Source organism: Elephantulus edwardii, unplaced genomic scaffold (genome assembly GCF_000299155.1).
Source record: "Elephantulus edwardii isolate Elephantulus edwardi_28Jun2011 unplaced genomic scaffold, EleEdw1.0 scaffold00135, whole genome shotgun sequence".
Lineage (NCBI taxonomy): Eukaryota > Metazoa > Chordata > Mammalia > Macroscelidea > Macroscelididae > Elephantulus > Elephantulus edwardii.
The window spans coordinates 2,042,212-2,067,037 of record NW_006399885.1 but is presented as its reverse complement, the minus strand read 5'-3'; the positions used below and the strand labels follow the sequence as shown (position 1 = coordinate 2,067,037).

At 40.0% G+C, this 24,826-nt stretch overlaps 1 protein-coding gene across 1 annotated transcript in view; it reads left to right on the top strand.

Annotated features, from left to right (window-relative positions):
- The first annotated feature begins 1,114 nt into the window (after positions 1 to 1,114).
- XPO4 (exportin 4) overlaps positions 1,115 to 24,826 on the top strand; it is a 151,298-nt gene continuing 127,586 nt past the window's right edge. The window contains exon 1 of the mRNA XM_006894100.1: positions 1,115 to 1,183. Within this exon, the coding sequence (XP_006894162.1) occupies positions 1,115 to 1,183 (69 nt within the window). The remainder of the gene's footprint in view (positions 1,184 to 24,826) is intronic.

Sequence of the window (24,826 nt, the reverse complement as noted above, 5' to 3'; positions counted from 1 at the left end):
CTAACATACTTTGGACATGTTGCAAGGAGGGACAGGTCCTTGGAGAGGGACATCATGCTTGGTAGGGTGGAGGGACAGCGTAGAAGAGGAAGGCATTGATTCAGTGACTGGGGTCATCGGGATGGGTGTGTTGGAGGCAGTGCGATTGGCACAGGACAGAGCAGAGTTTAGGGTTGTACATAGGGTCGCTATGAGTCACAGCAACTCAACGGCACAAGAAAAAGCTAGATGAAGGTATTCCTTGGAAAGGGAGATCATGCTTGGAAAGATGCATTAACAAGTTTTGAATGAATAAATTTCCTGTTATGAAATTTGTTGTTACATGTTTGTGGTACTTGCGTTAGATAACTAAGACAACAGCGCTCTTCTGAGTGCCTTACACAACGAAGTTAACAAAACTGGAGACCAGAAGTCAGGTAGTTCTGTCCCTCTGTCTCTCGTTCCTATAATAAGCAAAAAGTGAAAAATGGCGAAAAAAAAAAAGAGTATGTTTGGACAAATCTGCCTAATGAAGCGTTCCAGTAGCCTATGGTCCGAAGAAACAGCAGCAGGACGGCAGAGGTCCGATCTTAGAAGCGAGGCGGGCAGTTCCAAATCTAAGACGTCGTAGTAGGATGTGGAGTGTGAAAAGGAAAGTGGGAAGGGGTAAGCAGTGAGAAGGGGAGGGAGACGGCCGGCATCTCAGGCAAGGTCAGTGAAAAGGGAGCAGTGAAAAGGGAGGGGAGGGTACACCCCAGGGGGACCCGGCAGTCGGGCGCCGGGGAGCCGGAGCGGTGGGGCTCGCGGCAGGGCGCATGCGCGTGGAGTGGCCGGGCGGGGGTGGGTGTGGGTGGGTAGTATCCCGGCCGCGGCACAGCGGGCGTCGCGTCCTAGTCCAGGCTCTCGCCTTGGCTTCGCCGGCCTCCAGCGACGCCGCCCCGGCATACGCCCTTCCCCTTCCCTGTGGCCGCACAGCGCGGCGCCGAGCCAAGTCTGCCGAGGCCGCAACGCAGGCGTCAACGACGGCAGCAACAGCCCCCGGGCAGCGCGCGGGGCTCCAGGGCCGCCGCCGCGATTGGCCGCCAGGGCGCTCGCTCCCATAATGCAGCGCATGGCGCGTCATTGAAGAGATACCATGATGGCGGCGGCACTGGGACCCCCAGAAGTGATCGCTCAGCTGGAGAATGCAGCCAAAGTTCTGATGGTGAGGACGCGCGCCCCCAGTCCCGGGACCCTCGGGCCTCCGGTTGGATCTGCTGTGCTGGTTCTTGCTGGCCGCTGGGCTGGCGACTGGGAAGGGCCCCAGGGAGCCCTGGAAGTGAAGGAGAAGGTGGCGGTGGCGTGGCGCAGGATTCTCCATCCTACTTCTTTCCTCCTGCCCTCGGTCCCTCCTTCCTGGGGCTAACCTCCTTCCCCTAGCTGCCAGCATCCCACTTGGATGTCTGCAGTGGGTTGGAGTAGGAAAGAGGATTTTCTGTGCCGTGGTCTTCACCCTACACCCTGCTCCACAGACTGGATCGCAGAGTCAGGCTCGGGGAAGGGAGGTCGGGGTCGTCTCCTCAGAGTTTGGGTTTAGGGACACATTTGTGAGGTTGCATGTGCGCTGCTGCAGAGTTGGTGCTGGCAAGAAAAAGATGGGACTATCAGGGTGCTGTTGGCCGTCCTTTTTCCTTTCCTGTATTTGGGTCCTTAGGGTGTTCTTTCCCTGGGGTAACCATAGCACGTGGATGAACCGGCAGGAGGGAAGGAGGCTAACCTTTTGGACCAAGGTCATTGGGGCAAAATAGTGCAGTCCAGAGCTCCTGTGGGTCGCCTCTTGTGGAGAGCTGACTCTTCAGTATTAGTAAAGTTCATTCGTAACGCTGTTGATGAGTGGGTTACCTAGGGAGTTTGAAAAAACTGAATCAAAGGACAAATGTACTCCCTGCTGTTACTAGAAGGAAAGATAAACTATACTCAGTAAACTTTGTTACCTTAGCTGTGGAGTTCTGTAAATGACAACTCTCATGTTTCTATACTGTTTTTTGAATGTTAGGATCTGGTTCATTTAACTACTTGAATCGATCCAGCCTTTGTAAGAATTTTAAGACAATCAACTTTTGGTGCATTTTTGAAATTTTTTTCTCTTTGGATTTGGTTGGGATTACGTGAGCATGACTTTAAATATATGTCAAAGAATTCAAAGCAGTTTAGGGTTATTCATTCGCAAGTCATGTTTTCCTCCTCAACACCAGCTATTTTGATGCATGCAATAGAGACGTCTAATAAAAGCAAGATCAAGATTTACTTCATCATGTGTGAAAATTAGGTGTATTTGTCACAAACCAAATAGATGTTTCAGAAACTCTTGTTACTAAGTTCAGAAAAAACCTACTCACTTTCCGACTTTAATACAAGCATCTTAAAATCCCTGACATACAAACTTGACTGAAATTCCTAAAGTTTTCCTAGGAATTAGGGCTGAGTTTTCATAAGACTTTGGATGGGAGTATATCACCCAGATTGGAAGCAGGAATGGCATCCACTTCCTAAACAACATGCCTTTGGGAACTATGAACTTTAATAAACGTTAATAGTTATAAAAAGGCTTCGGGTCTTTTGTTCATACGGTTACTATGAATCGTGCACGACTTGACCACAATCAATAACAACAACGTAAGATCCAGAAAATACTGCTGTACTTATATGTTTTTTTTTTTAATACTTTTTTTTATTAAGTAATTTTTTTTATTTTTATTTTTTGTGTGTGTGTGTACCATCAAATCAGATCTGACTGGTACAGGAGGAGATTGTTCCTCCTTCTCCAGCAGAGCGTCTGGTGGATTTGAACCATGCACCTCTGAGATTGCAGTACACCTTCTTGCCACTAGGCCACCAGAGCTCACCTGTACTTATATGTTGATGACAATATCATCTATCATTGCACTTGTCTCTTCTCTTCTGTCCTTGCACCTCTGTTTTCCCTGGCAATGGTAGTGTTAATACTATTCAGGAGTAAGTAACAAAACCAGTATTAATACTGTATAAAAATAGCTCTGGTGGCCTAGTGGCAAGAAGCTGCACTACAGTCCTGAAAGCACTTGGTTCGAGGCCACAAGCTACTCTGTAGGAGAAGGCTGGGCAATCTCCCTTGTCTCTGAAAAGTTGCCAAAAGGTCAGCTATGGGTCTTCCGACTTGAGGGTACACAATAACATAATAATATTGTTTATTGAGTGCATACTGCATGCCACATAATAGACTTGATGTTTTATGTACTTATTAATTTACACTATTAATACGTGCAACAAACGTAAAAATAGGAGAAAGAAGTTCCAGTGACCTGGGCTATATGCAGAAGGCTCTGGTAGGTTAGTCTGTGGGGACTTGCAAAGCTCCAAATTCTGGAGGGAAGAAAATGGGCAGTCTTGCTCCTTCACAGTTTGCAGCCTCAGAAATTCAGTGGAGAGGGTCAGCTGTGAATAAGTTAGTTCCAGCTCCACTGCAGTGGGAGAGAGGTTATACATAATTACTAACCTAATGACTGAGTTAGATCTAGGACTCCGATCTGTGTGACTCTACACTGGTACTCTTTCCACTCAATAAATGTTATGGCAGGCACTATGTCAAGCATTGTTCATGTATGACCCATTTAATCTTTAGTAACGATGAAGTAGGTATTATTACTATTATTTTCAAATAGTATTAAGATGCTGAGTGCTTTATTCAAATTTGTGTGAGGAATGGCAGATTGGGGACTCAAGCTCAAGTTTGTCAAACTCAGTTCTTAACTTGTAGGATGGTATGATAAGAATGTGTGATTTCTTTGGGGTTAGTTGGAATTCATACATCTCCCTTTAGTTAATAAGTTTTGAAATATAAAAATGGTGAATATGTGCTTTTATCATTTATTCATCTCTACTTCTGAAGAAATTTATAGAGAATTGCTTTTTTTTTTACTTTAAAAATATGTTTTACAATGGGACAGTATAAGACCACTATCTAAAAACCTAAGGAAAGGTTTATATTCTATATCAATCTTGGAGGGTTAACAGGGCTGAGATGGGAGCGGGAGGGGAGAAAAAAAAATTAGAATGGCAATAAGAGTAAGATTTTTATTTTTGTTTTTCTGTGTGATTGAGTCGGACCAACTCAGATGACTTTCCATGGGATTTTCAGAGGCTATAAATTACACAGAAGATTGTGCATTTGTCTCTTGAGGAGCAGCTGGTGGATTTGAACTGTGTGCCTTGGATTGGCAGTGCAAACCTTTATTACTAGGCAACAAGAGCTCACTTGGATTTAATCAGTTTTAATGGATATTGTAAAACAAAATCTCTGAATGAAAATACAATTATAATTTGTAAACTTCCACTCAATTTTCAGTGTTTTAAACTTCATATTAATTGCGAAATGCCTTTCAGAATTACTTTTGCTTGATTTTTCCTTTAGCTAATTTGAACATTTCTTTTAGCACAGAATTTTAAGTCTGAAACCATCGTAAGAGAGTTTTCAGTACAGAGCTCTTAATTTAGGAAGCTTAACAAGGAAATTAGGGAGTTTCGGTGACTTAAGGTTAAGAAATTGCCTGCTCACCCAAAGGCATGTGGTTTAAATCCACCAGTAGCTCCATGTGGAAAAAAAATGAACAGTCTTTTCTTTTACAATTTACTGCTTCTGAAAACTCTATGGAGGGTCAGCTCTGAGTCACTTACAACTCTTCCACACATAACAACAACAATAAGGAAATTTTAAGCAGCTCTTTTGTTTGGGTCCAGATATACATTTTGGTAATAAGCATTTAACTTTTATCAACTTTTTTCAGAAAATAATGATTCTGAAATAGAAAAACCTAGTTTAAGCATTCTTTTCTTCCATATTTCAATTTAGGCAACTCAAGTTAAAAGACACAGAAATGACTCACTTAAGGTAGGTCACAGCAGATTTGTGTAGAACCGTCACCAGACCCCTTCATTTCAGGACACTTGTTTAATTTTTAGATTTTTTTTCTTGGATGTGTTGGAAAATCAACAACTGTTAGTGATTTTTCATTACTTTTAAAAAATGTTTTTTTTTTTTTATTAATTTTAATGAAAGTTTACAGAGACTTTTGATTTCCATTCATTCATTGTTGCACTTTTCTCCCTGCCCACTCCTCCCCACCCAGTTTGCTCTTCTCTTTGAAAAGTAAAAGAAAAATTCATTGTTATACAATCCCTCCTCCCCAAGTCCACTCCACTATGCAGCCTTCATTCAGTACTCCTGTCATGACAATAATACTTAAACATATATCCCTTTTAAACAGTTCTCTCCCTCTTCTGTTTCAGTGCAGTATATGTAATTTATCTATCCCATCTTTCTCAGTCTTCTCCCAACTCCAGTGTCAGTCCCGTTTTACAATAGTGGCACTATGCAATATTTGTCCTTTTGTTTGTTTTTTATTATTAATTTTAATTAAAATTTACTGAGACTTTGGATTTCCATTCATTCATTGTTGCACTTTTCTCCCTGCCCACCCCTCTCTCCTCAGTACACTCTTCTCTTTGAAAAGTAAAAGAGAAAGGTAAAAGAAAACTTCCCCCATTGTTTTACAATCCCTCCCCCCACGTCCACTCCATTATGCAGCCTTTGTTCTGGACTCCTGTCATGACAATAATACCGAATCACATACCTGTTTTAAACAGTTTTCTCCCTCATCTATTTCAATCCAGTGTACATTATTTATCCCATCTTTCTCAGTCTCCCCCCGAACCCCGATGTCAGTCCTGTTTTACAACAGAGGCACTATGCAGTATTTGTCCCTTTGTGACTGAGATATTTCATTCAGCATAATGTCCTCCAGGGTCACCCATTTTGAATAATATTGAATGAGTTCCTTGTTTTTCAATGCAGTGTAGTATTCCATTGTGTGAATATACCACAGCTTCTCTATCCATCTGTTTGCTAATGGGCACTTAGATTGTTTCCAACTCCTTGCTATTGTGAACAAAGCCGCGATAAACATGAGTGTGCATATATCTGCTTGGGTGGCAAGGATGGTCTCTTTGGGGTGTAGTCCCAGTAGTGGAATTGCTGGGTCAAATGGTATTTCTATTTGCAACTTTTTGAGAAAGCACCACACCATCTTCTTCCACAGTAGTTGCACCATTTTACACTTCCACCAGTAGTGAATAAGGGTTCCAGTTTCTCTACAACCTCGCCAGCATTTGTTGCTTGCTGTTCTGTTAAATTTTGGTATTGTTACGGGGATGAGATAATATCTCCTAGTTGTTTTTGATTTGCATCTCTCTTAGAGCTAGGGATTTTGAACATTTCTTCATGTGTTTGTTGACCATCTGAATGTCTGTTCATATCCTGTGCCCATTTTTCAATTGGATTGTTTACCTTTATCTTGTTGTGGTGCAGTATTTGTTCTTTTGTGACTGAGATATTTCATGCAGCATAATGTCCTCCACGGTCACCTATTTTGCATAATATTGCATGAGTTCCTTGTTTTTTTAATGCAGCGTAGTATTCCATTGTGTGGTTATACCACAGCTTCTCTATCCATTTGTTTGCTGATGGTGATTTTTCATTACTTGCTGGAAAAAGTGGAAATGTTTTGGGTGCCACAGTAGCTTCACTGTTTCTTTCTGGAATTAATTCCCATTTAGGTTATTGAATAAGCTGCAAATGAAGTATAGTAGAACTTCTTTGCAGAATAAATACTTGTGGATTTCATATGGCTCACTATAGAGAAAGAATGACTTTTTGTTTGTTTTTTTAATTTTTAAAAATGTTTATTGCTTTATTTACAAAGTTAGTATACATTGTATTTCACCCTATTCTTCATTTACATTGTATTTCATACAATCATTCTCTTGCTTTATGTTTATAAAATTAATCATCAAAGTTTATAAAACTTTCCCATTATTACCCTATCTTTTTGCCTGGATCCTTCCCATTTCCTTCCCTACTACCCAAACTATGCAACCCAGTAGTTTCTCTTACCCATTTTCAGCCCTCCCAAAGAATGACTTTTTACTCCTCTCAAAGGTAGGAACACAGCAGTTTGCTCCCATCCAGATTATAGTCAGGAAAAATTTATGGGGCTGCTCTACTGCTTAACACATGGAGTGGCTGTCAGAATCTATGATAATACAAGAAGTTTGTTTTTTTTTTTAAATTATGCTGATTTAATTACAGAGTTGTAATACATTGTTTTTCATATCAGATCCTTCCCATCTCCTTCACATCCCCCAGCCACTATCGAACACTCAAACAACAAAACCACCTATGAAACACTCCCCTCACCTCTCTGCTTCTACCCTCCCCACCTTGGATCTTCATACTCATTCTACAATAATGGATTTATACATTATTTGTCCATATGGTTCTGGGTTAGTTAACTCAGTATAATGCTCTTCAGTCCCTCCCAAGTTAGGTAGTAATTTACAAAATCATTGTTCCTGCATGCTGCATAGTATTCCATTGTGTGAACATACTATAATTTTTCAATCCATTGAATTGTGTTGTTGGACATCTGGGCTCTTTCCGTGTTCTTGAGATGGTGAATAATGTGGTGTACATGTTTCTGTTTGGGCTTCAGTTCTCGTTTTATTGGCGTATATTCCAAGGAATGGAATAGCTGAGTCATATGGAATTTCTGTGTTCTGCTTTTTGAGGAAGCACCAAACTCCTTACCAGAGTGGTTGAACCACTTTACAATCCCACCAACAATGTATTAGAGTTCCTATCTCCACATCCTCTCCAACATTTATTACTTACTGTCTTGTTAATCTTTGCCACTGCTACTGGAGTGAGATGGTATCTCATTGTGGTTTTGATTTGCATCTCTTATTGCTAGTGATTTTGAACATTTCTTCATCTGTCTTTTGGCCATTCGAATATCTTCCTCTGTGAAAATTCTATGTCTTTTGCCCATTTTGTAATCGGGTTATCAGTCTTTCTCTTGTGGAGGTCCAGGAGTATTCTGTTAACTTTCATTATGTGTTACAAGTTTTTAAGAGTATGTTTAATACCTTGCCAAAAAGTGATGCTAACGTTCTCTTTATTGGGAATATTGAAAATCCAGATTACTTAATCGTATACCTTGAGTTCTGGTGGCATAATGGCGAGAAATTGCACTGCAATCTCAAAGGCACTCAATTTGAATCCACCAGTTGCTCCATGGGAAAAGGATGAACAGTTTCCTCCCCTGTGATTAACTGCCTTTGAAAGCCTGCCAAAGGGACAGCTATGGGTTGGATCCAACACAGTGATACAACAACTGTCATAGACCTGAGATTTGTTATTTTTGTGGTACTGAACTGTAATAACAGGTATAATTTTCTCAAGTATATCAGGAATGAACTTGAAGTTGTCAAAGCCACATCAGGAACACATAAACTGCTTGTTGTTACGTTCCATAGAGTTACCTGCGACTCATAGCGACCCTATGTACCATAGCCCGAAATCCTACTCTATTCTATGCCAATCTTATTGTCTCTGATACACCTAACCCCATTACTCCAGTCACTGAATCAATCCATATCATTGAGGGTCTTTCTCTCTTGCACTGTCTCTTCCAAGCATGATCTCCATCTCCAAGGTCTGGTCACTCCTTGCACCAAGCCCAAAGTATGTCAGATGGAGCTTCAGAATCCTTGTCTCCAAGGAGCAGTCTGGTTTTACCCTCTCTAGGATGGACCCGTTTGTTCTCTTGGCAGTCCATGGTATATTCAGTACTCTTCTCCAGCACCACACCTTAATGGCATCAATTCTCCATCTGTCATCCCTAGTCCTTGTCCAGCTTTCTGATGCAGAGCAAGTAATGATGAAGACTGTGGCTTGGATCAGGCACACCTTAATCTCCCAACTGACGTTGTTGCTCTTCAGTATTCTGGAAAGGTCCCTGACAACACACTTTCCCCAATGTAGTTCATCTTTTGATTTCCTGGCTGCTGGTACCAAGCGTGTTGATTGTGAAGCCAAGCAAACTAAAGCTGTGTACAATCTCAATCTCTTCACCATCCATCCTGATGCTGCCAATTGGCCCAGTGGTGAGAATCTCTGTCTTCTTGACATTGAGGCTCAATCCATATTGGAGGCTACAGTCCTTGGCTTCTGCAGCAAGTGCTTCAGGTCCTCCTCAGTTTCAGCAAGCAGAGTTGTGTCATCTGCAAAACGCAGATTGTTGATGAGTCTTCCTCTAATCCTGATGCCACATTCCTCCTTATAGAGCCCAGCCTCCCGGATAATGTGTTCTGTATACAGATTAAAAAGGTATGGAGGAAGGACACATCCCTGGCATACACCCTTCCCAATTTTGAGCCATGCAATGTTTCCTTGCTCTGTTCTGAGGACTGTCTCCTGATCCAAGTATAGGTTTCGCATGAGCACAATCAAGTGTTCTGGGATTCTCATTCTTCTCAGAGTTAGCCACAGTTTGTTGTTATCCACACAGTCAAGTGCCTTTGCATAATTAATAAAACGCATATAGACATTCCTCTGATACTCTCTGCTTACCGCCAGCATCAATATAACATTATTTATAATATCCCTAATACCACAGCCTCTTCTAAACCCAACCTGCACGTCTATATCAGTTCTCTGCTGATGTGCTGTTTCAGTAGTTTTTAAAAATTATTTTCAGCTGAAAGCATATGATAGTAATGATATTGTTTGATAATTTCCATACTATGTCAGGTCACCTTTCTATTAGAATGTTTAGATTTTTTGGGCTATTTTAATTGTATTAAAATTTTATTAATGCCATTTAAAGCATCTATGAGGTTTTAGTGCTGTACAAAAATTTTTAACTTTGATTCTTCTGTAACTAGGATGAAGAATTATTACATTTAAAAAATGAGAAAATCTAAGATTCAGAGATGGTAAATAGTCATATAGCTGATTTTGATCTATAATTAAAACACAGACCATGCTTCCATTTTAGAACATTTATTTGATCAGTGTGTACATATTATTTACTGTTTTATTAGTTTCTATTCTGTGTATTAACATGTTTAAGTGTGTATATTTTTGGAAGCTCTAGTGGCCAGGGGGTAAGGAGTTTTGCTGCCATTTCAAAGGCACACAGTTTGAATACATCAACTGATCCTCAGGAGAAAGAGTGACAGTCTCCTCCTGTATGATTTACAGCTTCTGAAAACCCACTGGGTTTTCAGCTGTGAGTTCTGATGTAATAGCACACAACAATGATGTATGTTACTCACAATTCTATGCTGTGTATGCTATTTTAGGCTGTATATGCTGGGGAGTTCTGGTGGCATAGTGGTAAGGAACCACTCTGTAATCCCAAAGGAACTCACTTTGAATCTGCCAGCTGCTCTGTGGGAGGAAGATGAGTGATGTCCCCCCATGTGATTAAAAAAACCTCTGAAAACCTGCTGGAGAGTCAGCTATGAGTCAGTTCCAACAACATGTTAGTCACTATCTTGTTCTGTGATGGTGCAAGATAAGGTAAGGTTTTGGTGTGTTGCTCATAGGGTTACTTTGAGTCATAGTTGACAGCACTCATGTATTTTTGGTAAATGGTTTGGCAGTTTCTTACATAATACCTTAAAGAGTTAGATATTTTTAAAATCTAGCTTCTAGTCATTTGGAAATAACGTACTTAAGTGAAGGATGTTTATTGGATTATACTTGTCTGTAGAAAAGAATTTTTTTTTTTATGTGTTGCATTTTTTGGTGTTGTGTGGTAATTTTTGGTGTTGTATTTTTTTAATGTTGTGTTGCCTTTTGTAGTAGTTGTATTATTTGATGTTCTGTGGAATTGTCCTCTTTGGTATTGAGTTGTGTTGGTGTTTTGTGTGGTGATGTTTTATGTTGTATTCTTCGGTTTTGTTTGGTTTTAGGTGGTGTTATATTCTTTGGTGTCATGTTGTCTTGGTGGTGTTGTAGTCTTTGTTATTGGGTGATGTTGTAGAAAAGAATTTAAACAAAATAATTGTCTAGTGTATGATATTAAATAAACTGTTATATTCTGTGTAATGGCATCTTAAAAAAATGCTTGGACTAGATTCTTATTCATGGCATTTGGAAACACTCCCCCTCCCCTTTCCAAAGGAGTTTCTTTGCTACGTTTTTATTTATTTATTTCTTTTTCCTTGTTGTGTACCCTCAAATCAGATTCGAATGGCACAGGAGGAGGTTGCCCCTCCTTCTCCAGCGGAGCATCTGTTGAATTCAAACTGCACGCCTTTGGGATTGCAAGGCAGCTTCTTGCCACTGGGCCACCAGAGCTCCCTTTAGCTACATTTTAAGTAGAAACAGGCCTTTCCTTTTGTGTGTTTGTGTGTCTTCTGTATGTTGTTATGTACCATCAAGTTAGAACCAACCCATAGCTGACACTCCAGCAGGTTTTCAGAGGCAGTTAATTGCATAGAAGGAGACTGCCCATCAGTCTCCTCCACAGTAGCTAGTGGGTTTGTACCGGGTGCCTTCCGATTACAGTGCAGCTTCTTATCACTAGGATGTACTTGCTCACTCCCTCTCTTCCTCCTCCTCCTCTCTCTCTGTTGTTGTTGTTATGTGCCATCAAGTCACCTGTGACTCATAGTAACCTATGTATAGTAGCTCAGAACCCTGCCCTATCTTGAGCCAGTCTCACTGACTCTGACACACCTACTCCTGTTACAATGTTGGTCCATCCCATCCAGGGTCTTCCTTTTCTTTGCTGTCCTCCACACTTCTCCAAGGACTAGTCCCTCCTGCCTACATGCCCAGAGCATGTGAGATGGAACTTCAAAATCCTTGCCTTCAGGGAGAAACTTGGTTTCACCCTTTCTAGTACACCTGTTTGCTCTGTTGGTGGTCCATGGTATGTTCAGTACTTTTCTCCAGCACCACAACTCAAAGACATCAGTTTTTCTGTCATCATTAGTCATCGTCCAGCTCTATGTGTGTGTATCTATATATAATTTATTTCAGGAAATTGGCTTCTTTGATCTGGAGGCTGGCAAGTCTGAAATCTGTAGGGCAGATTGGCAGGCGGGATCCTCAGACAGGAGTTGAGTCTGAAATTTGTAAGGGTAGGCGGGTAGTCTGGAAACTTAAGCAGGAATTCTGTGGGTTGTTGCGATAAGATTCCCCTGGAAATGTCTGTTTTTGTTCTTAAAATCTGCAGGTGATTAGAAGAGACCTACTGACATTTCTCGAAATAATGATTTCTAGTTAGAGCAAACTTAATTGTGAATGTTAGTCACGTCTACAGAATAACCTTACAACAATATTTAGGCTAGTGTTTTGCCAAACAGCTGGCTCATAAAATTAACTATCACAAGTTTTATCCTATTTATATTTTCTTTAAAAAGGAGGGGGATAAACTGCATATATTTTTACATGCATTGGAAGATTTATACTAGCCCTGGTGCTCATTAAAAGGAGAAAAGGCCTCATTTATATATGGTTTTATGTAACTTGAATTTTTCCCAATGCAAAAAACGTGTACTAAATTAGAAATAATATATCATTTTAATAAATTTGAATGTTACATATCATTTTAAAAGCTATGACTCCTTCATTGAATTTATACCTCTAAGAAAAAAAGATATGTTATGACTCATTGAGTAGACTAGATTTGAGATAATCAGTCAAGTAATTTCTATTTCTCAAAGCCTTTATGAAATGTAATTGAGAAAAGCTTTTTTAAATCTAGTAGCATCAAACCTCATCTATATTCAACAGGAGACATGAGAATCAGAATCTGCCCAAAGCAGATTCTTTTTATTTTTTAAATTTTAATTGTGATTTTAACAAAAGTTTACAGAAAAGTTAGATTTTCATTCATTCACTATTGTACATTTTATTTCCTCTCCCTCCCCTCCCCCTCCACCAGTTCACTTTAAAATTTTTTTTTCATTGTTGCATAGTAACATTCCCCCCCCCCCCAAGTCCTCTATGCAGTGTACCTCTTATTTTGGCCTGTTTTACATATAATGCCTAATATTCCTTTCAAACAATTCTTTCCTTCATCTGTTCCAATGCAGTATTTATTATTTATCCCCTCTTTTCTTAGTTTTCCCCAACCCCCATGTCAGTCCTGTTTAATAACAGTGGTAGTATGTAGTCTTTGTCATTTTGTGACTGAGATATGTCACAAAAGAATGTCCTCGAGGGTCACCCATGTTGCATAATATTTTATGAGTTCCTTGTTTTTCAGTGCTGCTTAGTATTCCATTGTGTGAATAAACCATAGTTTTTCTATTCATTCATTTGTTGATGGGCACTTGCTTCCATCTCTTTGCTATTGTGAATAATGCAGCAATAAACGTGGGTATGCATATATCTGGGTGGCAGCTCTGGTTTCTTTTTTTTTACCCACAGGTGCAAAAGGTAGTAAGACCAGATGCATAGCTGGTGAAAGGTAGGCCACACAAAAGAGTTAAAGTAGATTGCTTTTGGTAAAATTGTCATTTTCATGTTATTGAGTCTTCCTATCCATGAGCATGGTGTATTCTTCCATTTCTCTAAGTATCTCTCTCTTTTTTTTTTCTGGAAGTAATGTTTTGCAATTTTCTTTGAATAGGTCTTTTGTACCATCTATCAACAATTCTTGGGGCCTTGTTTTTTGCTATTTCCTTCAAAGCAGCTTAAACTTCTTCCTTCATCACCATAGGCTCTTGCTCATCTGTAGTTCATGAAATTCTTCTCTGTCTTCCAATTCCTTTAAGTACAGTGACTCTGTATACTTTTTCCATCTTCTTTTAATACTTCCAGGATCATTTAATATCCTACCCAAAGATCCTTAAGTATAGCAACTTGAGGTTTGAATTTGTTCTTCAGTTCCTTGAGCTTAAGAAATGCTGAGCGAGTTTGGCCCTTTTGATTTTCTGACTCCAGCTCCTTGCACATGTCATTGTAGTATTTTACTTTGTCTTGCCTCCCTGCCTTTTGAAATCTTCTGTCCAGCTCTTTAATATCTTGAATTCTTCCTTGTGCTTTGGCTTCTCAAAGGCGTTTGACTGTATGGATCATAACAAACTGTGGCTAACTCTTAAGAAGAATTGGAATCCCAGAACACTTGATTGTGCTAATGCGAAACCTATACTTGGACCAGGAGGCAGTCATTAGAACAGAGCAGGGAAACACTGCATGGTTCAAAATTGTGAAGGGTGTACGCTAGGGCTGTATCCTGTCCTGTCTCCGTACCGTTTCAATCTATATGCAGAACAGATTATCCAGGAGGTTGGGGTCTATGAGGAAAAATGTGGCACCAGGATTGGAGGAAGAATCATCAACAATCTGCGTTATGCAGATGACACAATCCTGCTTGCTGAAACTCAGGAGGACCTGAAGCACTTGCTGCAGAAAGTCAATGACTGCAACCTTCTGTATGGATTGAGGCTTATTATCAAGAAGACAAAGATTCTCATCACTGGGCCAATTGGCAGCATTAGGATGAATGGTGGTGATTGAGATCATTCGCAGCTTTAGTTTGCTTGGCTCCACAGTTAACACTTTTGACACCAGCAGCCAGGAAATTAAAAGATGTATTGTGATGGGAAAATCTGCTGTTAGGGACCTTTCCAAGTACTGAAGAGCAATGGTGTCACTGGAGACTAGGCCTGATACAGGCCATGGTCTTTGCAATCACTCACTATGTGTCAAAGAGTTTGTCAGTGACTTGGGAGGATAGAAGGAGAATTGATGCCTTTGAGTTGTGGTGCTGGAGAATAGTATTGAATATACCATGGGCTGCTTAAGAAAGCAAAGAGTTTCATCTTGGAGAGGATTAAACCAGGCTGCTCTTTGGAGGTAGAGATTCTGAATCTTTGTCTGACATAATTTGGACATGTTGCAAGGAGGGACCAGTCCTTGGAGAATGACACCATGCTTGGGAGAGTGGAGAGGTAGCACTGGAGAGGAAGACCCTCTATGAGATAGATTTATTCAGTGACTTGGGGTATTGGGAATAGGTGTGTCAGAGATAGTGAGATTGGCACAGGACAGAGCAGGGTTTATGGCTGTTGTTCATAGGGTTGCTATGAGTCACAGGTGACTCAATGACACATAACAACAACAAGGTCTTTTGTGTCTCTAGTTAGATATACTCCCAAGTATTTATTCTTGTGCTTAGCTATTGTGATGATGGATATTATTTTTCTTAGCTCCTTTTCTGTATTCTCTTTGTCACTGTAGAGAAATCCAATGGATTTTTGTATGTTGATCTTGTATCCTGCCACTTTGCTGAATTGGTCGACTATGTCCAGTAGCTTTCTTGCTGAGTCTTTCTAAGTATACTGTCATAACATCTACATATAGAGATAACTTTATCTCCTCTTTGCCAGTTTGGTTACCTTTTATTTCCTTCTCTTGTTTTATTACTATCACTAAGATTTCCAATACAATATTGAATAGGAGAGGTGGTAGTGGGCATTCTTGCCTAGTTCCTGTTCTCAAAGGGAATACCTTTAATCTCTCTCAACATCTTGAGAAAGATGTTGGTTCTTGTGTTTTGCTTATATACTTTATACTTTGTTGAGAAAATTCCCCTCTATTTCTATTTTGTTAAGTGTTTTAATCAGGAAAAGGTGTTGGATTTGTCAAAGGCCTTTTCTGTATCAATTGATAGGAAAGATCATATGGTTCTTATTCTTTGCTTTGTTAATGTGATGAATTACACTGATTGTGTTTCTTATGTTGGACCATCCCTGCATACCTGTTATGAATCTCACTTGGTCATGGTGAATTTTTTTTTAATGCACTGTTAGATTCTATTGGCTAGAATTTTATTGAGAATTATTGCATCTATGTTCATGAGAGATATTGGCCTGTAGTTTTCTATTTTGTTGGTGTCTTTACCCAACTTTAGTATCAAGGATATATTTGCATCATAGAGTGAGTCTGGTAGAATTCCATTTTTTTCTATTTTCTAAAATACTTTATGTAGAATTGGTGGCAGTTCTTTGGATGTTTGATAACATTTACAAGTAAATCCATCTGGTGCGAGACTTTTTTTGGTTGAAGTTGTTTTATTTGTTGTTGTTGTTATGTGCCATTGAATCACCTGCGACTCATAGCGACCCTATGTACAACAGCCCTAAACTCTGCCCTGTCCTATGTCAGCCTCACCATCTCTGACACACCTATCCCCATTACCCCAGGCACTGAATCAATCCATCTCATCAAGGGTCTTCCTCTCAACTCTGCCCTGTCCTATGTCAGTCTCACCATCTCTGACACACCTATCCCCATTACCCCTGTCACTGAATCAATCCATCTCATCAAAGGTCTTCCTCTCCAGTGCTGTCCTTCCACCCTCCCAAGCATGAAGTCCCTCTCCAAGGACTGGTCCCTCCTTGCAAAATGTCCAAAGTATGTCAGACGAAGCTTCAGAATCCTTGCCTCCAAGGAGCAGCTCAGCTTCACCTTCTCCAGGACAAACCTGTTCTTTTTCTTAGCAGTCCATGGTATATTCTAACACTCTTCTCCAACACCACAGCTCAAAGGCATCAATTCTCCTTTTGTCATCCCTAGTCATTGTCCAGCTCTCTGATGCGTAGCAAGTGATTGCAAAGACCATGGCATGTATCAGGCGCACCTTAGTCTCCAGACTGACATCTTTGCACTTCAGCACTTTAGAGAGGTCTCTAACCACAGACTTTCCCATTGCAATATATCTTTTAATTTCCTGGCTGCTGGTGCCAAGAGTGTTGACTGGAGAGCCAAGCAAACTAAAGCTGGGAACGATCCCAAACTTTTCACCATCCATTATGATGCTGCCATTTGGTCCAGTGGTGAGAATCCTTGTTTTCTTGATATTGAGCCTCAATGCATACTGAAGACTGCAGTCCCAGACCTTCCACAGCAAGTGCTTCAGGTCCCTCTCAGTTTCAGCAAGCAGGGCTGTGTCATCTGTATAACGAAGATTATTGATGATTCTTCCTCCAATCCTGGTGCCATATTTCTCCTCATAGAGCCCAGCCTCCTGGATAATCTGTTGTGCATATAGGTTGAAAGGTATGGAGACAGGATACAGCCCTAGCGTACACCCTTCCCAATTTTGAACCCAATTTTGCAGTGTTTCCCTGCTCTATTCTGACAACTGCCTCCTGGTCCAAGTATAAGTTTCGCATTAGCACAATCAAGTATTCTGGGATTCCCATTCTCAGAGTTAGCCACAGTTTGTTATGATCCACACAGTCAAATGCCTTTGCTTAATCAATGAAATAGACATTCTTCTGATACTGCTTGCTTTCAGCCAAGATCTATCTAACATTAACTACAGTATCCCTAGTACTATGACAACGACCCCGTCTAAACCCAGCCTGCACCTCTGGTAGTTCTCTGTTGATGTACTGTTCCAGTAGTTTTTGGATAATCTTCAGCATAATCTTGCTTGCATGTGATATTAATGATATTGTTTGATAATTTCCACACTCTGTGGGATCACCTTTCTTTGGGATGGGAACAAATATCGATCTCTTCCAGTCAGTTGGCTAAGTGGTTGTTCTCCAGATTTCTTGGCACAACTTGATGAGCACATTTAGGGCAGTTAGTTGAAATATATCAATTGGTATACCATCAATTCCTGGGGCCTTATTCTTAGCCAATTCTTTAAAAGCAGTCTGAACTTCTTCTTTCATCACCTTAGGCTCTTGCTCATATGTGTTTCCTGTTCAATTTCTTTTTTTTAATGGGTCTGTTCAGGTGTTCTACTTCATTCTGTGTTGGTTCAGGCAGGTTATGAGTTTCTAAGTATTTGGCCATTTTCTCTAGGTTTACATGTTTAAGTACAGCTTTTCATAGTATTCTACTTTTAAACTTTTTATTTTGCTTGGTTCTGTTGTGACATTGCCCCTTTCATCTCTTACTTGGATTACTTGTGTCTTTTTTTTTCTTCTTTTATTAGTTTTGTTAGTGGTTTACTGACCTTTTTGAATAACCAACTCCTGGTCTGGTTGATGATTTCAATGATTTTTCTGTTTTCTATTTCATAATATCCCTAGTGCCACGACCCCTTCTAAACCCAGCCTGGACTTTTGGCAGCTCTCTGCTGATGTGCTGTTCTAGTCGTTTTTGGATAATCTTCAGTAGAATCTTGCTTGCATGTGAAATCAATGATATTGTTCTGTAGTTTCCACACTCTGTTGGGTCACCTTTCTTTGGGATGGGAACAAATATCGATCTCTTCCAGTCAGTTGGCCAAGTGGTTGTTCTCCAGATTTCTTGACACAACTTGGTGAGCACGTCCAGGGCAACATCTGTTAGCTGAAATATGTCAATTGGTATACCATCTATTCCTGGGGACTTACTTTTTACTATTTCCTTCAAAGCAGCTTCAACTTCTTCCTTCATCACCATGGGCTCTTGCTCATATATTGTTTCATGAAATTCTTCTATATCTGCCAATTCTTTCTGATACAGTGACTCAGTATAGTCTTTCCATCTTCTTTTAATACTTCCTTGATCATTTAGTATTCTTCCTAAAGCATCCTTGATTATAGCAACTCAAGGTTTTAATTTGTTCTTCAGTTCCTTGAGCTTAAGAAATGCTGAGCAAGTTCAGCCCTTTTGATTTTCTGACTCCAACTCATTGCACATTTCATTGTAATATTTTACTTTGTCCTCTTTATTCTTTTTTTTTTTTATGTGTGTACTGTCAAATTGGATCTGACTGGTACAGGAGGCGATTGTTCCTCCTCCTTCAGCAGAGCATCTGGTAGATTTGAACCGTGCCCCTCTGGGATTGCAGTGCAGTTTCCTGCCACTAGGCCACAAGAGCTTGCCCTTTATTCTTAAGAGTATTAAAAAATGATTTAACTCTTCATATGAGTCAGTTGTCTGTGAATTGGATTACTTTCATATGTAAATTTATATATTGTCATTTTACTATTTCCTCTGTCATTTCTTGATACTTGTAGAAGTTATTCTGGAAACTAAAAAGGCTTTATAATTTGTATAGAATGGAAAAAGATCTGTTTATATATTCTGATGCTCTGTCAAGAAAAAAGATTTAGATTTCCTTTCTCATCTGAAGGTTCATATTTAAATAACATTCTTTTTTGTTGAAAGTAATGATCATATATTTAATATGTATTTCTTTTTTTATTACTAATTTGAATGAAAATTTACAGAGACTTTGGATTTCCATTCATTCATTGTTGTACTTTTCTCCCTGGTCACCCCTCCCCCTAATTCTCTCTTCTCTATGAAAGGAAAAATAAAATCCCTTCCCCCAAGTCCACTCCACTATGCAGCCTTCGTTCTGGGCTCCTGTCATGACAATAATACCTAATCATATGTCCCTTTTAAACAGTTCTCTCCCTCATCCGTTTCAATGCCGCTTACATAGTTTATCCCATCTTTCTCAGTTTCCCCCAACCCCGATGTCAGTCCTGTTTTACAACAGTGGCACTATGCAGTATTTGTTCCTTTGTGACTGAGATATTTCACTCAGCATAATGTCCTCCAGGGTCATGAGTTCCTTGTTTTTCAGTGTAGGGTAGTAGTCCATTGTGTGAATATACCAGAGCTTCTCTATCCATTTGTTTGTTGATGGGCACTTGGATTGTTTCCAACTCTTTGCTATTGTGAACAAAGCCACAATAAACATGGGCATGCTTATATCTGCTTGGGTGGCAGATATGGTTTCTCTGGGGTTAATATGTATTTCTGAGCCTGTAGGTAGATATTTTCTTTGCATTTTCACAGAAGTTTTCATATCCAGAGATGCTAAATTCTAATTACTCTCTGGTATGCTTTATCACAATTTATGTGTATGTGTTTTTGTTCAGTAATATACTGCCTCAACTTACTGCTCAAGTGTGGCAGAACTTACCTTAGTGCTTACTCTAGAGAATTCATGTTTGTACAGCTGTTTCAGGGACTGGATAGGCAAGGCTGCTTCCCATTCTTAGCCTTTGCCTTTCTCTTGTGGACTACACATCAGGGTCCAGGTATCTCCTGACTAAGCCTCTTCGTGGGCTCCATATGCTTTACATGGGTGTATCTTACTCATACACCTGCTCCATTCCCCCCGTTGGACTTCACTAAGAAAACACAGCTTAAAGAAGGAATTATTAAGAATTTTAGAACAGTGACAAGAGCATTAGTTTGAACATGGGGCCCTTTGAAAAAGAGTCCTTGTGGTACTGTAAACTCCAGCATTTACATCCCTGGAGCTGTCTGCAGGTCAGCACACTGGCTGGCTTTAGCTCCTGTCACTTGATCGGCTGCCTCATTGTAGAACCTGACATGTAGGTATTTTCTTAATTTAGAATGTCCTTCTCCCAACTATACATACTATTTAATCCTTCACAGCTCAATTGAGTAATTCACATTGTCAAATTAACTTGGTCACCCTGAATTCGAGTATATTAAATTTTTTAAATTATACTGGTTTATTTACAAAGTTCAAATACATTGTTTTCCAGAACAAATTATTCCAATTTCCCCTCACTCCTCCCCATCACATTGCACAACTCCATGATTAATTCCACCCTTCCCCTGCACATCCTTCCACCCTTGGAATCTCATTCTACAATAATGGTTTTATACAATATTTGTCCTTGTGGGACTGAGTTAGTTCACTCAGCATAATGATCTCTGGTCTCTCCAAAGTTAAATAATAATTTACACAATCACCGCTCTTGCATGCTGCATAGTATTCCATTGTGTGAATGTACCATGATTTTTCAGTCCATTTGTCTGTGTTTGGATGTCTGGGCTGTTTCCATGTTCTTGCGATGGTGAATGACACTACTATGAACATGAGTGTACAAGTCTTTGTGCCTCAGTTCTCATTTTCTCAGTAACTATTCCAAGTAGTACCAATTTTTTGCCCCTAAATTCTAATTATTGTTGTTGAAACTGTACACATCAGAACATACAGTTGCTTCATGTACAATTTAGGGACATTGATTATATTCTTTGTGTTGTACAACCCTTAAGATCCTCCTTTTCTGTGTTATTCCTTTTGATTAGATTCTTATTTGATACCACTATTTACTTTGCACCATTTGTGGGACCTACAGTTTTAAGCTGATCTGTGTGTTTATATGATTGACTGCTGCAGCAGAGTGTAAGCTCTGGGAGGACAGGATTTCTCTGCTTCTTATTTTTGGCTCACTGCTATGTCTGCTGCATCTAGCACATTGTTAGGCGTAGTAGGTGTTTGATAGATATTTATAGATTGAAATATATGAATATATTACTATGGAAGAAAGCATATAGTATAGAAATGGATTCCAAAGACTGATTCTGCTGGTTTGAATTGAAATTTGACTCACTCCTTGCTCTTTGAATGAATAGGTGTCTACCTTCCAGCTTCACATGCCTTCCTCTCTTTGCATTTTCTGTGCATATTGGCTCCACTAGCTTTATTGTAAGTTTTCCTACCTCTGTCCTTCATCCTGCCACAGGACCATGGATACTGTTTCCTTTTCCTCTTTTCTTTCACTCAGTCCATCTAATCTTAGTTAAGTAATCACTTTGTTAGGGAATTTTTCTTCCTGAAAAATTCATATAAAGTAAAATTCTGTGTTATGTACTCCAATAACTGATTTAATATTTTCTTAGGAATACACATTTGAAGTTTTACTTGTATGATTAATTGTGTGGCCTCTTCTGCTAGATTCTAACATAGATGAGTATGGAAATCTTGTTTGCCTCTACTTGATGGTGTGGCTTTAATAGTGTATAGCCAGTGTCTGACACATAAGTTGTTCAACAATATTTGTTATGTGAAAAAAGTAAAATAATAATAAATGAGGAAGGAGTAGTGTGAGATGAGGCTAAAGAAGTAGAGAAGGCATGGATCCTCAAAGGCCTGAGACGCTATAATAGTTAGCTTGTATTTACCCAGTTCTGTAACTGGTCTGATTTACGGGGTAGATGTTTGGCAGTAATGTGAAAAACCTGATATCAGGGACGCAAGAATGAGGCAGGAAGACCAATTTAGAAGCTTTTGAAGATGCTCAAAAAAGAGATGATGGAAATTCCAACGCTAGTAACCCAGTGTGATGGAATAGAATTTATTGGCTATAATCTTTTTGGGGGGAGAAGAGCTCTTGTATGATAAGAAGCTGTGTTAAAGGCTTGTGGTTTGAATCCAACAGCTGTCTCTTCCTTGAGTGATTTACTGACTGAAAACCTACTGGAGGGTCAGCTAAGGGTTGATTCTGACTCTGTGGCAAACAGCAACCACTGGTGGTATTGTCGGTAGCAAGCTGCACATATCTCCAGCAGGTCCAGTCAACCAGTGGCTCCATGGAGACTGGTGGAGGAAAGCTTTGAGTCAGGACTGGTTGAATACCAATGGATTTGAGTTTTAAAGTTGATAGAAGCAGATTGCTAGGCCTTTCTCTCATGGAACTACTGAGTGGATTTGAACTGCCCATCTTCAGTTTAGCAGCCAAGCACTTAACCTTTGCACCAGCAGGAATCCCATGGCTCGGGTCAAAAACTCAAACTTCTATTCACAGTGGTTCTCTGTAAGGTTTCCACACCTGTAAATCACAACTGGAAGAGACTGCTCATCTTTTTTCCCTTGGAGTCACTAGTGAATTGGGATCACTAGAGATTCAGCCTTTGGGTCAGCAGGGCCCCTTGTTAAAGGCTGTGTCACCAGGGCCCCTATGGCTTGAGTAAAAGGCAAAATATTTGTTTCAAAATTTTTTACCAAAATAATCTTCATAGTAAAGGAGAGTACATTTTGGGGAGACTAGTGAGTGTCCCCAGATAGCTTATACACGTTCAAGATTTGTCAACTTCTGTTTTAAATATGGATACATTTGCGGTTTCAGGGGAGAGGAGATTCACTAGATAGTTGGCTCTGTTCTCTTTTGGTGATGGAAAAGGCACCACTCAATGAGGGTAAAGTGTGCAGTTTGATGGAGGTGAATGATGCCCTTAAAATGTATGTAAGAAAGAAACTAATCTTTTGGTAAATTCTATGCCATATGTCATTTTGAAGCAACAGCGACCAGAAAAATATGTTTGCAGGGGTGTGTGTGTGTGTATACACACACACACTCACACGTAGCCTTATTTAGAAGACAGAAGAATAATTGGTACTCTGAATTATGGTGCTGGCAAAAGATATTTTAATCTCTCTCTCTCTCTCTCTCTCTCTCTCTCTCTCTCTCTCTCTCCTCTCTCCTCTCTCCTCTCTCCATCAGACAAATATGTCTTGGAAGAAGTACAGCCAGTGTGCTACTTAATAGTGAGGGGGGTCGAGACTTTGGGTCTTCTGCTTTCTGTTGATTATCAACAGATTATCAGGTGAAATCACTGCCTGGACAATGACATCCTTGGTACCAGGTCACTGAAAAGGAAGACCCACAACAAGATGGATTGGCACAGTGGCAGCCTTAATGGGCTCAGACAGCTACAGTTGAAGAAGAAGGTTCAAGACTGAGCAGTGTTTCTTTTGTTGTACAGAGAGTTACTGTGGAGTCAGATGTGACTCAGCTGCATCTAATAACAACACCAAGACATGCATATTGTTGTTGTTAAGTGCTGTTGAGTCATAGAGGATGCATAGCAATCTTATGAATGAAAGACCTGAACACTTGTATAACTTCATTGTTTCTCCAAGTTCATAGTTTCTGGAGGCAAGCTGTTTTGAAGTGGATGCAACTCCTGCTCCCAAGCTTGTTTTAATTGGGGAGTGCCACCAAACCCTGTCCACTATGGGTAACCATTATCTTGAGTTGACTCATAACAACCTTAAGTACAATAGCTCTGAAACCTGCCCTATCCTGAGCCTATCTCACTGTCTCTGACACACCTACCCCCCTTTACCTCAGTGACTATGTCAGTCCATCTCATCTGGGCCTTCCTCTCATATGCTGTCCCTCCACCCCTCCAAGCATAATGTCCTTCTCCAAGGACTGGTCCCTCCTATCAACATGTCCAAAGTATATGAGATAGAGCTTCAAAATCCTTCCCTCCCAGGAGCAACTTGGCTTCACCTTCTCATGTTCAGCATTCTTCTCCAGCACAACAACTCAAAGACATCAATTCTTCTGTCATCCTATTCACTGTCCAACTCTCTGATACATAGCAAGCACTTGCTAATACTGTGGCCTGGATCAGGCTCACCTTAGTCTCTAGACTGACATCATTGCTCTTTAGCACTTTGGAGCGGTCCCTAACAATAGGTTTTCCCAATGTCTTTTGATTTCCTGACTGCTAGTGCTAAGAGTGTTGATTATGGAACCAAGTAAGCTGAAAATTGTTAACAATGTCAATCTCTTCTCTATCATGATGCTTCTAGTTGACCCAGTGGTGAGAATCTTTGTTTTTGTTTTTTTTTATGTTGAGCTTCAGTCCGTATTAGATTTAAGTTTGTTACTGTAGATGTGTATATAGTCATATAATAAAGCATGTAGGTGCCACAATTAGGATTTTTCATTAATCTAACCAAATACCTTGAAGGACTGCTTTTCTTTGTTTTAAGGATTAGGACCATAGTCTTGTGGAATTGCTTGGTTAGTTGGCGTTGTATAATTTATAAAGCTTAATATTTTTCATGTTAGTTTCTTGAGTAGTGTCTGGAGCCTTAAATTAAGAGCAGTTATCTAAGGTACAATTTGTATTCATCTGGAGCAGAAGAGAAAGAAGGAAATCAAAGACTCCAAGAAAAAAGTAATCTATAGGACTAATGTTTACCTTGGAGTTCTAACCACCTCATAGATGACCCTCTAGTAGGTTTTCAAAGGCAGTAAATCACACAGGAGGAGATTGCCCACTTTTCTCCCTTGGAGCAGTTGGTAGATTTGAATTGTTTGCCTTTGGGATGGCAGCATAGTCGATACAAAATGTCATCTTACCCACCCTGAGACCAGAAAAGCTGGATGGTGTCTGGGGACTGCTACTGACTGGGCAGATAGATTTATCATGATAGAGTGGGAGAAAAATACA